Source organism: Molossus molossus, unplaced genomic scaffold (genome assembly GCF_014108415.1).
Source record: "Molossus molossus isolate mMolMol1 unplaced genomic scaffold, mMolMol1.p scaffold_m16_p_15, whole genome shotgun sequence".
Lineage (NCBI taxonomy): Eukaryota > Metazoa > Chordata > Mammalia > Chiroptera > Molossidae > Molossus > Molossus molossus.
This window is the reverse complement of record NW_023425350.1, coordinates 79,885,954-79,902,021: the sequence shown is the minus strand read 5'-3', so window position 1 is coordinate 79,902,021 and position 16,068 is coordinate 79,885,954. Positions and strand designations below refer to the sequence as shown.

General features: G+C 40.4%; 1 protein-coding gene across 1 annotated transcript in view; it reads left to right on the top strand.

The window, feature by feature from the left end:
• Positions 1 to 15,004, top strand: part of IL1R1 (interleukin 1 receptor type 1) — a 45,353-nt gene extending 30,349 nt beyond the window's left edge. The window contains exons 3-11 of the mRNA XM_036263340.1: positions 2,999 to 3,233; positions 3,344 to 3,533; positions 4,615 to 4,783; positions 6,135 to 6,200; positions 8,760 to 8,874; positions 9,657 to 9,808; positions 11,875 to 12,018; positions 12,691 to 12,858; positions 13,457 to 15,004. Coding sequence (XP_036119233.1) covers positions 2,999 to 3,233; positions 3,344 to 3,533; positions 4,615 to 4,783; positions 6,135 to 6,200; positions 8,760 to 8,874; positions 9,657 to 9,808; positions 11,875 to 12,018; positions 12,691 to 12,858; positions 13,457 to 13,875 — 1,658 coding nt within the window. The 3' untranslated portion in view covers positions 13,876 to 15,004. The remainder of the gene's footprint in view (positions 1 to 2,998; positions 3,234 to 3,343; positions 3,534 to 4,614; positions 4,784 to 6,134; positions 6,201 to 8,759; positions 8,875 to 9,656; positions 9,809 to 11,874; positions 12,019 to 12,690; positions 12,859 to 13,456) is intronic.
• The last annotated feature ends 1,064 nt before the right edge of the window (positions 15,005 to 16,068 follow it).

Here is a 16,068-nt window from a genome sequence, read left to right as displayed (position 1 = left end):
TTTTTTAATTTTTTATTTTTTTTTATTTTTGATGTATTTGTATCTTTTTATTTTGTTAGGCAGCATACAGTTGGATTCTTCTTACTTTATCTAATCTGATCATCTCTGCCTTTCAATTGAGGTGTTTAAACCATTAAAATTTTAAATTGATTATTAATTCATTTGGTTTAATTTCAGGATCTTATTGTGTTAGTGTCTGTTTGTCCCATCAAATCTTTGTTACTTTTCCTTTTTTTTTTCTTGCTGTCTTTTGGATTGATTGAGAATTTTTATGATTCGCCCTGGCCGGTTTGGCTCAGCGGTTAGAGCGTCGGCCTGTGGTCCAGAGAGACCCGGGTTCGGTTCCCGCTAAGGGCGCGTACCTCGGTTGCAGTTTGTCCCCGGCCCTGGTCGGTCGTGCGGGTGGCAGCCACTCGATGTGTTCCTTTCGCATCGATGTTTCTCTCTCTCTCTCTTTTCCTCTCTCTCCCTCCCACTCCACCTGAACAAAAAAATGGGAAAATGTCCTCGGGTGAGGATTAAAAAAAAAAAAATGAGAAAATTTTCATGATTCATTTTATCTCGTGTGTTGCCTTATACCACTAATTTTTTTTTTTTTTTTTTAAATAACTGCTCTTGGAGCCCTCCCTGGACAGTGTGGCTCAATGGTTTGAGCATTGGCCTCAACCTTTTGACCAAAAGGTTCGATTACTAGTCAGGTTGCAGGTTTGATCTCTGGTCGGGCATGGGAGGTAACTGATCAATGTTTCTCTCTCACATTGATATTTCTCTCCCTCCTTCCCTTCCTCCCTTCCTCTCTCTGAAATTATTTTTTAAAAAGTGCTCTTGAGCTCCTAGTATTCATCTTTAATTATCACTGTTTACTTTTAAGAGATAGGATACCTTTCACTTATAGTATATAAACTTAAAACGGTATATGTCTATTCTAGAAATGAGCCCTGTTGTTTCCATGCATTTTACTACTTTATATGTCATAAATTTCACAATACACTATTATTTTTGCTGTAAACATGCATTTATTTTAAAAGAAATCTAAATAATAAGAAAAATTATTTTATAATTACCCATGTAGTAAACATTTCTGGTATATTTATTCCTTTGTGTAGATTCATTTTTCATCTGATACTGTTTTTCTGATTTCTGAAGGACTTCTTATTTTTTCTGATAGTGCAGGTTTACTGGTGATGAATTTTTACAGCATTTATAAATACAAAAAGTTCTATTTTGCCTTTATTTTCGAAAGATACTTTCACTGAATATGGAATTATAGGTTGAATTTTTTTTCTTATAGTACTTACGTTTGTTCCACTTTCTTCTGCTTGTATCATTTCTGGCAAGAAGGCTGGATCATTTTTCCTTGTTTGGTGGAGTTTTCTTCATGTTTCTTTGGTGTGGGGCTCATTATGATTTTGGGGTCTGTGAGTTCCTCATTTTGATTAAATCTTGAAAAATTTCAACCTGTATGTTTTCAAATACTTTTTCTGTTTCACTCACCTTCCTTCTTCTTCAGAGATTCCTATTGCGTATATTGAAGTTGTCCTGCAGCTAATTAATGCCCTGTTTATTTTGTTCTTTTATTTGTCTCTCTGTTTAATTTTAAATAGTTTCTAATGACATGTCTTAAAGCTCACTAATCTTTTCTTCTGCAGTGTCAAATCTGTCATTAATCACATCCAGTGGTTTTTTTTTTTTTGTTTGTTTGTTTGTTTTTGTTTTTAAGTCAATATTGTAGTTTTATCTCTGGAAATTTGACTTAAGTTTTTAAAGAAAACTCTCATGTCTCTTAATTTGTTTGATCTAGTATCTTGAACAAGTGGGACACAATAGTAATAACTGTTTTAATTTTTCCATTTATTAATTCTGTCATCTCTTATTTCTGGGTCAGTAGTGATTATTTTCTCCTCATTATTGGTTATATTATCCTGCTTCTTTGCATGCCTAGTAATTTTTTATCAGATGCTAGACATTGTTATTTTTACCATGTTGGGTGCTAGATATTTTTGTATTATTGAAAATGTTCTTGAGTTTTTTCTGTTATAATTTTGTTACTTGAAAATAGTTGATCCTTTCAGGTCTTGCTTTTAAACTTTATTAGTCATGATAGGAAAAAGTTTTATTCTAGGCCTAATTTGCCCCATCTACTGAGTCAAAACCCTCTGGGTTTTCTACCCGATGCCCCATGATTAATGAGGTTTCCATACCAGCTGTTAACAGCTACTATTTCCAGAATTATGTACACTCCAGGTATTATTTATTCTAATCCTTTTGGCAGTTCTCATTCTGGCCTTGGGTACTTTTTCTTATATACATACATTAATCAATACACAGCTGAAAACTTGAGGGAGACTCTCTGTAGATCAACAAAGTGCTTGCTCCCTCTCCATTCCCTTCCCTGTTCAGTGCTAATCTCTTTGGTACTCTGCCCTGTAAACTTTTGTTTTTTCTGGATTTCAGGCTCCATTTCCTCAACTCAGAGAACACTGGACTTTGCCTATGTTTCCTCCTTGCAATGTCATGGCCTTGAATATCTCTAGGCAGTAATTTGGGAAAATTATAGGGCTTACTTCCTTTGATTTCTACCTTTCTGATATTTCTATTTTTTATTTCCTGATGTTCAAAGTCTTAAACATTATTGTTTCATATACTTTTCTCATTTTTTAGTTGTTCAGGTGGGAGGGTAATTCCAGTTCCTGATATTCCATCTTGTACTACAGCCTCATCTCTCACCTCTACATTTTCAACACTTTTTAGATGAGTTACAAGAGGATGAGAGTTTAAGTAACTGTTCAAGGGCGCTCAGGTAGTAAGTAACATGACTGAATTTGAATATAAATCTTTCAGACTTCCAAGATAAGGCTGTTAACCTTAAGGCTGTTAAAACTTTCATATTTAATACGAATCGATGTATTGAATAATTGTTGTGTTTATATGTAGCTGTTACACTAAGAAATATTGACAGATTTCATTGGAATTTGCTTTTCCTTTCTCCCTTTTAAAGGTGAATGTGAGACACGAGAAGAAAAAATGATTTTAGTTTCTTCTGCATATGAAATTGATGTTCGTTCATGTCCTCTTAACCCAAATGAAAAAAAAGGCACTATAAATTGGTATAAAAATGACAGCAACACACCTATATCTACAGAAAGAGACTCCCGGGTTCATCAGCACAAAGATAAACTCTGGTTTGTCCCAGCTGAGGTGGAGGACTCAGGGCAGTACTACTGTGCAGTAAGGTATGAAGGGACCAGTCAAGGCATCACAAATGTGCTCTGTGTGCCTGTGATGGTTAAAGACAGAAAAATCCTTTTATAGTGCTTAAATCACCTATTTTGATTTATTTTAGAAATTCAACTTATTGCCTCAAGATTAAAATAACTGCAGAGTTCGTACAGCATGAACCTGACTTGTGTTACAGTGCACACGCTGTGTTTACACAGAGACTGCCGGTCGCAGGGGATGGGCAGCTCGTGTGCCCTTATTTGGATTATTTTAAAGATGAAAACAACAAGTTACCCAAAATACAGTGGTATAAGGTAATACTATATGAAATGTGATGTTTTAGTTTCCCAGTAAATAAAAAAGCTTTCTGTCATAGACAATATGTTGAATCTGCAAAATACGTTTTCACTTGGCATATATTTTGCGTTTGGTTGGTGAAACTCAATAGGAAAATTTTTAAAAAATAGTAAGACTATATATATTTAATTTGCAGCTTAACTAAAAGCTTATTTTCTCTTATTTTACTTAAGAAGACACATTTGAGAAGAGTATAGTAAGAATAAAAGAAGTTTAAAGATAAGACAGTATAAATTTTGAGTTTTTAAGAGATAACTATTTATTACAAAATGTATTCTTTTGTGTCTTATTAAAAATATAAAGTCGTCCTTAACTAACTTAGTAGTTTCTTTCTTTTTTCTTTTTACTCCTCATGCGAGCATATGTTTTTATTGATTGTAGAGAAAGAGAAACATTGATTGGTTGCCTCCTATACACGCCCAGCCAGGGATCAAACCTGTAACTTGAGTATGTGCCCTGACTGATAATCAAACCCATGACCTTTTGGTATATGGGATGATGCTCCAACCAACTGAGCCACACTGGCCAGGGCAGTGGTTTGTGTAACTGTGTTAAAAGTGATTGGCCAGCACTCCACAGAACATTCATGTTTGGGCACCTGGGATCTACCCGGCTTGTTGGAGCTTCCTTGGGGCATCACGCTGTGGAGGGTAAGAAACACAGTCCAGGATGTATGTGAGGAAAGGAAGTACAGCATTATAAACAAACTATAATGTGAGCGTTCTTTTCTCAAGTGTATTTGTTTTCATTGCCAAATAAATTTGTCTTTAATTACAAGGCTTATATGCTTAAGCATTTACTATCCTTGGAGTATAATTATGGCTGTTACCATAAAAATTACAATATTAAAACTTGTTTGCAAGGAACCTTTCTTTTTATATACATGTATATTTGTGTGTATATATAAATATATGTAAAATATACATATTATATATGTATAAACAGTTGCTGATATGAAAAAATGGAATTGTTTTTCCTGGCAGAGCAGAGAAAGTTATTAATTGGTTTTCAAAGCTTCCTTTCTGTCACTTTATCTAGGATTGCAAACCTCTGCTTCTTGACAACATACACTTTATTGGAGAAGCAAATAAACTGATCATCATGAATGTGACGGAAGCGCACAGAGGGCACTACACTTGTCACGCGTGGCACACACACCTGGGAAAGCAGTACCCCATCAGCCGCGCGGTACAGCTCATAACCCTAGGTGAGTCATCGCTCCATCCTGGGAGTTCCCATCCGGGAAGCCGGGGCCACCGTTCCAACACTACCTGCATTGTCTGTGGAGGAACTAAGTTCTTGCGAAGCTGGATGACTTGCCAAGTGTCACCTGGTTTTAACTTTTGTTGCTAAATACTATGTAAATGGCTTTCACTCCTGCTTCAGAAGCAGTGCTAATTAGACAGACAGTATGAGCTGCATTTTGTAACTGAACTTGGAGGCTCCTTCTTTGGGATGGCCAAAGATGGCTCCTCCTGAGGTCTCTGTAAATAGGGTATGACAATTATTATGTTAGTTTCCCGAGGCTTTCAATTCTCTGTTAACCATGCTTCATATTAAAAATGATTTTACAATAAAATGCGGTCTCCCAAATTACTTGGGGATGGGAAGAAAGTTCAACCTTTCTGTAAATATCAGATTATGTAAGCTTTCAATAATATACAGAGAGTTATGCTAACCAGGAGTTTGAAAGTTAAAGGGGTCTCTGTTAATAATTATGCTGGGACAACAGGCATAAATAGGGAGTATCCCAAGGTCACCCAGAATACGATCACCTGACATACAGCTGAGCTTTCTTAATTCTGTAATAATTTACTTTTTTCAAAGTTTATTTTATCGAATCAGAATTAATTCCTACAAGCATCAGTGAGTTGTAATTTTCAGCAGTCACAACCATCTTGAGTTTTGGCAGTCGCTCTCTGGTCACTGTGTAGCTCTGATTTGTTTATCTTGAGATACAGCAACCAGACCAGCAGACAGACTTAATGTTCTTTTCTAATCCCTTGTGTAGACATAATGTAATTTAATCAGGGGTGGGGTCCTTTTATTTTATTTTTTTTTACTATTTGACATTCAAGTTCATAGTTTCTCAGGATTGGCCACTGGTTACCCCTTGAAGCCAGTCTTTTTGTAAATCAAAGTCAGATTAATTTCTGGAGCTACTTTTTATCTTTATGCCTGTTTTAATAAAATATGCTAAATTGCTTGACATTCTACTCTTGGGTCATTGTTAAAGGCACCGAATGTCAGCAGGCCCAGCATGGAGTGGCCCTCTGGGGAGTGGTCTGGCGGGCAGTGCCTGGCCCCAGCCCCTCCCCCGCGCTTGGGAGAGGCGGTCCGCAGCCCCAGCCGGCGGCCCTGCGGCCAGAGGGCTGCGCCTGGGTCTCCTCCCTTCGCGTCTGCCCTTCCAGCTCCCGGCCTCCTGCCACAAATGCTTGAGGCACTTGAAGGAATATCTGGCCAGATGCCGTGGGGTGTATTTTGATATATTTGGCCAAGTGTCATCACGCGAGATTCTGATCTGTACGAGACTGAGAGCCCTGTGTATGCTTTTTCAGAGGAAAACAGACCCATGAGGCCTGTGATCGTGAGTCCGGTGAATGAGACGAGGCCAGTGCTCCTGGGTAAGTCACCTCCAGGCAGGGTTTGCCTCGGCAATTATTTTAAATTCAAGATTTATGATAAATCGAAGCTTTACTACACAAAACCTAAGCTGTTAACTGGATATGTCTATCATTAGAGAGAAAGTGGCATAGATTGTTTCTTAAATGTTGTTTTGGATTTCTTGCCTCCTACGGCACAAATCTAACCATGTCTGATTAGGCTCTCCTTGCTTTCCTGTGGAACCTCATCACCCACGAACACCAGCCGGAGGCCAATTCCAACGGGCCAGGAACGAGAAATGTCAGTTATTTGGCACACGATGAATTTCTTATGACCAAAGTTAAGCATTTAGGGAGAAGAGTAAGACTATAGGTCAAAAAGATGATCATTCTAAAAAAAATACTTTTTCGAGTTAACATTTTTTATTTCAAGAATAAATATAAGCATCCAGACCAACACTGTACAGTGTGGTAGCCACTAACCACATGTGGCATGTATATGTAAATTTAAATTAAGTAAGTTAATTTAATTTAATTGAAAATTACTTTTTCTTAGTCAAGAGCTTAGTAGCCACATATGACCAGTGACTACAATATTAACACAAATATAGGAGATTTTCACCATCACTGAAAGTTCTATTAGAAACCACTGGTCTAAACATAAAATCAGATTTTTATATCAGAAGATCAAAAATCAAGTTGGCATGAAGAATTCTTTTCTGTAATAGTAACTGCATGAAGTCCATGAACAACTGTTCAGAGATTAGATGATAAGAATTTGTGACCTATGGATTGTGTTATTTTGTTATTCGGGGTAGAAGGTAATATAAAGACATTCTTACATATAAACCAACAGATGTGAAAACTCAAAATTACGTGGATGCCAATAGAATTGAGAGTAGTATTTCCCACCTTTTTTTTTTTTTTTTAATCCTCACCCAAGGACATTTTTTCCATTTTTTACTCAGATAGAGCGGGAAGGAGAGAGAGGAAGAGAGAGAAACATCGATGTGAAAGGGACACATCGAGTGGCTGCCACCCACACGACTCAACCAGGGCCGGGGACAAACTGCAGCCAAGGTACATGCCCCTATCAGGAACCGAACCCGGGTCTCTGAGGACCACAGGCTGACGCTCTAACCGCTGAGCCAAACCGGCCAGGGCTTCCCACCTTTTCATTACTGTTCCCCTTTGGAGCCTCGGAAGGCATTTCCCCCAGTCCTGTTCCCTTTCTCAGAGCTGAATGACACATACCCTCTGTCTGTTGATGGCACTTTGAGAAGCCACACACCATTACAACAGCTAAGATTTTCTTGGCCCTTTAAACCAATAAAACAATGAAGTGTTATATACCCGAAAGAAAATGTGCATGGATATTTTCCTGATTTGATGGTAGAGAGGGATTTCAGGGAAAAAGTAATGAAAACAGATATAAACTTGACTAAACAAACAAACAAAAAATCTGTACCAAATAATGTCTATAAACAAAAATGAAATGAAAGCAAGTGACACTGAAGGATTTTTTGGAATGGAGTTAACATCCTTAATGAGTAAAGAACTCCACATCAGTAAGTTTAATATGACAATACAATTAAATAATGGACAGTAGGGCTAACAAGCAGTTCTCTTTTTTAAAATTTTGTTTTAATCCTCACCCGAGGGTATTTTTCTATTTATCTTCAGATAGAGTGGGAGGAAAGGAGAGAGAGAGGGAGAGAAAGAGAGAGAAACATTGACTGGTTGCCTTCCACATGACCCTGACCAAGGCCGGGGACTAATGGCAACCGAGGTACGTGCCCTTGACCGAATCCAACCCGCAACTCTTTGGTCCCCAGGCCGAAGCTCTAACCGCTGAGCCAAAACGGCCAGGGCAGCAAGCATTTCTTAAAGGCAAATAAACACTAAGCTTAGGAAAAACATGTTAATTCACCATTAATTAAAGAAACGCAGGTGAAAATGTAAATGGAATTTTCTCCTCTCTGAATTGGCAATGACTGATGTGGGCGTGGGGGTAAATGTCATCTCTGCACACTCTGGACACAGTGTGGAATTGCAGTCTTGTTTGGGAGAGCGGGGTTGGCTTTTAAAACTATTTCCTTTAACTAAATTCTACTTCCAGATTTTTATTCAAAGTAGTACTTTAGGGTATGTACAATATTGATGTGCAAGAATGTTCATTGGAATAGTCATAATAGTGAAACATTGGAAACACTGTAATTAGCAATAGGAAAATAATTAATCATATTATATCTGTGTTGTGGAATACTCAGCAGCCATGAAAGAGCCAATTTCGGAAGGCTAATCGCATAAGCCAACATTGTCAATGCAATAATAGTTATGAATAGTAGATAATAACATCCCATTTAAAAAATTGCATATGTACATAGACGAGATAAGAAATGAGATGCATAATGTTACTAATAGTGGTTATCTCTGGGTGGTAGGTTTAAGGGTAATTTTTCTTTTTCTTTGTGATTTCCTTTAATTTTTTTATTCAATAACCATTTGTTAATATAGATAAATATATCACATAAAAATCAATTAATGTCATGATTAAATTAAAAATGCATTGCTTTGTAGGATCCCAGATCCAGTTGATATGCAATGTCACTGGCCAGTTTACTGACTATGTCTCCTGGAAGTGGAATGGGTCAATGATCGATGATGATCCAGTGCTGGTGGAAGAGTACAGTCTGTGAGTACACCCTCAGCCAGCCATGCAGTAGAGAAGGTTAGGTGTTAAATTGCACATCACTTTATACAATCTTGAAGGTTTAACCTAATACCAAAAGTTACTTAGCAGTTGGTTGGTTCTTAACCCTTTGCTATCCATATTGAGTTTTGCTAAGCTAAACAGCATTTATACGATCTTGTACATTTAAGATAAAAAAATTCATGTCGTTGTGGTGCAAATTTAGGATCAGTTGCAAAGCTTTCTCTTAAATTAGTTATATATGTTGCACCATTCCATTGAAGCAGTTTTCCAAAACAACCCTTCATGTTATTCCATTTTTTAAGTAGTCTAACAAGGGTGCATAAAATGGAGTCAATAATCATGCACCCCACTGCTCAAGTCCCCAGTGGCTCCCTATAACTTCTCTAGGGATAACTCCTGACTCCTTAGCATTGCCTTTAAATTCTTTGTCATCTGCCTACTCTACTCATGTTTTATGCATTCTTCTCTGTGCCCCATGGAGTCCAGAATGGATATGTCCATATTTTTTTTTCTTGGAAACTGGTGATTTTTATTCAATTTCTCTGCTACTGAGTCTTTTACTGATAATGGACCTAGGTCTACAACATCTTAGATAAGTGTTACTAACAGCCTGATTGTTATACCTGTGTTTAGGGCTGGTGGTTATTTCTGCTGCAATTTATGCAATAAATAAAGAAATAAACCATGCACAGGTATCTTATTTGTTGTTAATGTAGTTTACTTAAAACAACTTATTTACTCTCCCTCTCTCTTTTGAACAGAGTGGAAAATCCTTCATCTAAAAAAAGGAGTACAATCATCTTAACGCTTAATATTTCAGAAGTGAAAAGTAAATTTTATCTATATCCATTTATCTGTGTAGTCAAGGATTCTAATGGTATAAATGCAGCATACATCCAATTAATACACCCAGGTAAACAACAAAACTATTTATTAGAAATGTAATTTTGTTTTACTATGACCTTGAGGTTTGCAATGCTATTTCCTCTGCCCAAAATGCTCTTGGACTGCTGTTAACCTGGATAACTTCTTTCTTTTTTCCACATCTCAGCTAAACTATTTCTTCTGCTAGAGAGCTTCTCTATCCTGCTTGCTACCAGAACAGCTGAGGCCAGGGCCTCTGCTACGTGCTTCCACAGCACCATAATTCCTCACCACAGCATTTACCACACTTAGCTGTTTTTTAACTCGATTGTAAATAAATGGTGCTGCAGACCATTTATCTTACTAATTATTTGATTTCCAGAACTAGTAGCAAGTTAAATCCAGTCATGGTAGGTACCTAATGAATATTTTTAGGTGAATGAGGGATACACAGGGGAATCTAAATATCTACTTTCCAGAGAGGATGTCAGAAGTTACTGATTTTCATGAATTATATGATCTTAAGACATAGTATTGAGAGTATTTGTGAAACATTTTAAGATTATTTATAGTTAAATAAAAATAGGGTATTTATGAATGTGTATATGGAAGAAAATCTAAACAAACTATTAGAATTAGTAAATTAATTTAGCAAGATAACTGATATATATATGTGTGTAGTATTTCTGTATATGTCTATGAATGCCAACAGCAAACCAATGTAAATTAAATTTAAAATATAACATTTACAGTAGCATCAAAAATTATCATAGACATAGGAATAAACCTAGCAAGAGCTGTTCAAGACCTCTGTAATACAAACTAGAGAGAGAGAGAGAGAAATTGGAGAAGACCCCAATAGATATACAATGTTCATGGATTGAAAGACTCAATGTTATAAAGATGCTAGTTGTCCCCAAGTGAATCTGTAGATTCAGAACCATTCCATTCAAAATCTCAGCATTCTTTGTGCAAGTATAGATGTGTGTATGGGTGTGTTGTTGTGGGCAGGCTTATTCTAAAAGTCTATGGAAATGTAAAGGGCCAAGAATAGTCAAGATGGTCTTGAATAAATGTGACAGGTCTGGAAGATTCTTTTTTTATTCCTCACCTGAGGATATTTTTCTATTTATTATCAGATAGAGTGGGAAGGAGGGAGAGATAGAGACAGAGAGAAACATCCATGTGATAGAACCACATCGACTGGCTGCCTCCTGAACAACCCAACCGGGGCCAGGGACAAACTGCAGCTGAGGTACATGCCCTTGATCGGAATCAAACTTGCGACTCCTTGGTCCGTGGGCCAACGCTCTAACCGCTGAGCCAAACCGGCCAGGGCTAGTCTGGAAGATTTATACTATAGATATCATGATCTTGTATGAAGCTACAGTTATGAAGACCGCATACATAAACTATCAATTGAGCCAATTGGCTCTTGGTCTGGAAAAAGATATATCTTGATTTCTACTTCATACCAAAATCAGTTACAGATGGATCAAAGACCTAAACTGAAAAAGTAAAATAAGAAAGCGTTTAGATTCTCTTTTCTCGATGCCTACACGGCCCCTGACATTTACAAGCCACTTTCTTCTTTTCTTCTTCTTCTTCCCTCCCCTCCCCCTCCTCCTCTGCCCCTCCTCTTCTGTAATCAGTCATGGATGAATAATTAGCCAGTGACACCTGGAGGACAAGGAAGTGTGAAGCATTCTGTGTGGCACCCCTAACCCCTTTTTCCTTTCTGTCACCTTTTCCCACAGGACTCTTCTGCCTCTCGGAACTGTAGCTGGCTTTTGAGTTACAGTGACTCATTTTACTGCTCTATCCTATGGCCTTTGTTACTTTTATTTTTCTATGAGATTGTATACTATACTATTTAGATGCAAATTTAGTACAATGCACTGTAGTTTTTTGGTTTTTAACATGGTAGCCATTGTAGACGGCTTTGTACAGTAACATCCATTATTAAGTGATGATGAGTGGGTTGGTACTCCCTGAGATTTGGGACTGCAGGACAGTACCAACCTGGTTTCTCTGGGACGATCATGTTTCATTTGTTATGCTCAGATTTTTTATTCTTTTGGCTCTAATACTTGTTTCCTCTTTTTTCTACTATAGTTCCCAGTTTCCAGAAGCACATGATTGGTATATTTGTCATGTTAACAGTAATAATAACGAGCTCTGTTATCATCTATAAAGTCTTCAAGGTTGATATAGTGCTTTGGTACAGGGATTCTTGCTATGATTTTCTCCCCCAAAAAGGTACAGTTGACAAGAGGGGCTGGTTAAGAGATGTAGAAGATAACTAAGAGGGTTTTTACTTAAAATTTAAAATGAAATGTGACTTATAAAAATAGTAGTTATTCTTATATACAATTATAGTTTCTTTCATAACTGAACAGACTGAAAAGCGTTGTTTTCCAAGTTACTGCTTTAGTGTTCATATGGTGGGATGAACAGGCGTTTAGAGCCTCTGTTTGTAACTCCGGTTATTCAGAAGCCATTGTGCTGAGCAGGACACAGGTCACCCACAGTTTGCCATCAAATTGAAGAAAGAAGCACTCTCTCTTTTGTTTAAACCTTGCAAATAAAAAATGAGTACTGCAATAATATATAAAATGGAAAATGGTAAAATTAGTGCTTAACACTTGGAGGAGAAGATAAGAATTGGGAGGTAATTCCCATACATAGAGGTGAAGAATTCTGCATGTGAGCTGGTCAGCAAATAATACCAGAACAACTGTGCAGTAAAACATAATAAATAGAAATTTGTAAGAGTATAACACTTTAAAATGGTGTGTTGTTTGGTATTGCAGATTCATATCATCATACGACAAAATTAAAAATTTATTCTGAAATTCATGTTTGCACTATTGACTTTACCAAATCTCTTATTTTTCCTTGTGGTTCTAACATATTACATCTTCTCTTTAGTTTCAGATGGAAAGACCTATGATGCATATATACTGTATCCAAAGGCCCTTGGGGAAGGGTCTACCTCTAACTCAGATATTTTTGTGTTCAAAGTCTTGCCTGAGGTCTTAGAAAAACAGTGTGGATATAAATTGTTCATTTATGGAAGGGATGACTACGTCGGGGAAGGTATGAATGTAAAAGGGAAAAGTAAAAATCTTGTTTTGAGATTAATTTTATTATTAGATTGATGGGGTTAGGTTGGGTTTCATCTTTCTAGAAGACGGGCTCCCATATTGAACAATTTAAAGACTCTCTTCAGTGTTGCATAACGATCGTTTTCGCATCATTTAATGCAGAGTATTTACTTTTCTCATATTTTGTTGAAGGAGCAATTAACTCAGTTGTATTTCGTTTTAGAAAACTTAACAATTAGCTAGATCTGAAAATTGCTTTACAACCAATACAGTAAAATAGGAGTAATGTAAATTATCTGGTTTAACAAAGGAGATTTTTACATTTCTACTGAAAGTGTTCTGAGTCCTAAGTGAAATGTTCAGCTTTTGTGGGTCAGTTTTTTTGTTTTGTTGTTATTATTATTATTTTTTTAGCTATTCTTTAACTTGGGGACCTCCTTTAGTCTTAAGTAAGGCAAGGGTGTTAGGAGAAGGGTGTTAGGAGATGGTGTTAGGGGATGGAGTGGGAGGAGCCTTCTCGAGTTTTGGTTTTGGAGAGAATGATTACAAATAGAAATTGTACTTGCTATGCCATGTTTTGTGTTTCTCAGACTTCATTGAGGTCACTAATGAAAACATAAAGAAAAGCAGAAGACTGATTATTATTCTGGTCCGAGAAACGTCGGGGTTCAGCTGGCTGGAGAGCTCGTCTGAAGAGCAGATCGTGATGCACAACGCGCTCATTCAGGACGGAATCAAGGTTGTCCTGCTGGAGCTGGAGCAGATCCAGGACTATGAGAAAATGCCCGAGTCCATTAAGTTCATCAAGCAGAAACATGGGGCCATACGCTGGTCGGGGGACTTCACGGAGGAGCGGTCACTGTCTGCAAAGACAAGGTTCTGGAAGAGGGTCAGGTACCACATGCCGGTTCAGCAGCCCCCTTCATCCCAGCACCAGTGGCTGTTTCTGGCCACTAGGCCAGGTTCCAAGGGGAAACTGCAAAGGGAGGTACACATGCCTCTGGGGTAGCAGGGCAAAGCTTGTCCAAGAGTTCCTGGGGTGACTCCTGCCTTACGAGCTCAGGCCGCGCTGTGCCCCACCGTCTGTGCAGTCACGATCCCTCCTCCCCAGGGGCACCTGCGATCGCACTGCCAAGGGAGCAGGACGTGACAGCAGGGCCTGGCCATTCAGAGCAGAGCAGTGGGAAGGACTTTAAAACGGTAGCAAATCCCTCTGAACTGCTTCAGAAAAGGCACTGGGAGAGCACACAAGAAGAAAGAACATTTAGAAAATGTAAATTACCTGGACACAGTCTTATGAAGTCATTGACAGTTCAAGGGGGAGGCTGTGGCCAAACTGGGGATCACAGGGTCCCTTGAGTGGCCAGTGGAGTCTCAGAAAAAGCAGGAATGTTGGAGAACTTTCCGTTTGTTTGCCTTGCATGTTTGCCACGTATCTGCGGCCAGCAGTCAGCTTCCAAAGACTGGGTTTCACTCTCCAGACCTTTGAAAGTGTCCTTTCGGTGAGCAGAGGAACTCTTCAGGGCCCCAAGGTTCTGAGTTAGCCTTGGCTTTCTGCTGGGAAGAGAATTTCAAAAGCAAGAGCAGCAAAGAAGCTTTCCCCTGATGACCATTCTGCCCTGCCTTATGCTTCTGCATTCCACTCAGCTCATTACTTCTTTGAAAGGACGGCTTCCAGGTCACTTCCTCCTGCACTGTCCCACACCGGCCTGCGGCTCAGCTGTCCCTGGTGAAACACCCCTCTCATCTCATCCCGCTCTTGCTAAAACGCCTCCGCTGGGCTCTCCTGCTTCCGCAGCTCCAGCCCAGGTCCTGCCCTGAGCATTTCACTGACCCCCCAAACCCGATCTGTCCAGCCAGCCATCCCCTGGGTCCTGCTGTGTGAGTTCCCAGGTCTGCCCCGTGGTCGGGGACCTGCCCCCAGTCTCCCTCTCTCTGCCCTTCCTGTCTCCTCTGACCAGCTGATCAGAATTCAAAACTCACTCCCACTCTGTACCCCGAGACTGGGCTTCCCCCAGTGGGCCGGCCCGGCGAGCAGCCCCGCCGTCTGCGGACAGGCCGCGCTGTGGGTCATCGCGGCGATTTGACGAGGACGTGGGTTTGTGCAGGACTCCGTGTAGATGGCCGCAGATGCCGTGTTTGCAGTCATCTCGGGCTGCAGAGGCCGCAGCCCGTCTGCGGCAGGCGGCCTGCTGCGGGCCTGGGGACGGCTGGGTCCCCCGCCTCCCCGCCCTCCCCGCCCCCCCGGCCTCCCCGGCCTCCCCGCCCCCCCGGCCTCCCCGCCCCCCCCCGGCCTCCCCGCCCCCCCCCCCGGCCTCCCCGCCCCCTCCCCGGCCTCCCCGCCCCCTCCCCGGCCTCCCCGCCTCCCCGCCCCCCCGCCCTCCCCGCCCCCCCCCGGCCTCCCCGCCCCCCCCCCGGCCTCCCCGCCCCCTCCCCGGCCTCCCCGCCCCCTCCCCGGCCCCCCCGCCCCCCCGCCCCCCCGCCCCCCCGCCCCCCCGCCTCCCCGCCCCCCCCCCCCCCCCGGGCCTCCCCGCCTCCCCGCCTCCCCGCCTCGCGCGTGATGGGAGGAGCGATGGTTTTCTAGGACGGTGCGGAGTCCAGGCATGCTTCTACTTAAGAAACCAAATTCCGAGCTTGTGGATGTTGGAATTTATAAAAATGATGTTAGAGGTTACGAAGGATTTTCTGCTTTCATATATATAGTCTTCCCCTAAAGCCAAATGTGTCCTGGTAAATTAAAAATGAGAGCAAGCTGGGTTTTCCTGACAGAGAAAAATATCTGTCAAAACTTAATAGTTCTCAGGATAATTAGAGAAAAACCCTGGAAAATCACAAAGCCATGTTTACTACTGAAGTCATATGAACATGGGTAGGCCGGGTTTTTATTTTTGTGTTTCCTCAGAAGTAGTCGGAACTAGACTGAAGCAGTTCCTCACCCCTCCCACCTGTTTTCTCCTGGGTTCCAGCCGGCAGGGTGGGTAATAGGCTGTCCGGAGCTGTTTCCAAGCAGCTGCATTTTTACCAGGCAGCACCTGGCGACTGCAGCCAGGAGTTTGGGGGTGCAAGAGGGGGCGGTCATCTCCCAAAAAAGTGGACCAGATGCTTTAAATTGTGCCGAGCAGTTTTAGTCGGTCATCTGTAAAATATGTTTGCATGCATAGTTCCAAGAAAGCCAATTTTGAAACTCAGAATTAGCAGCAAA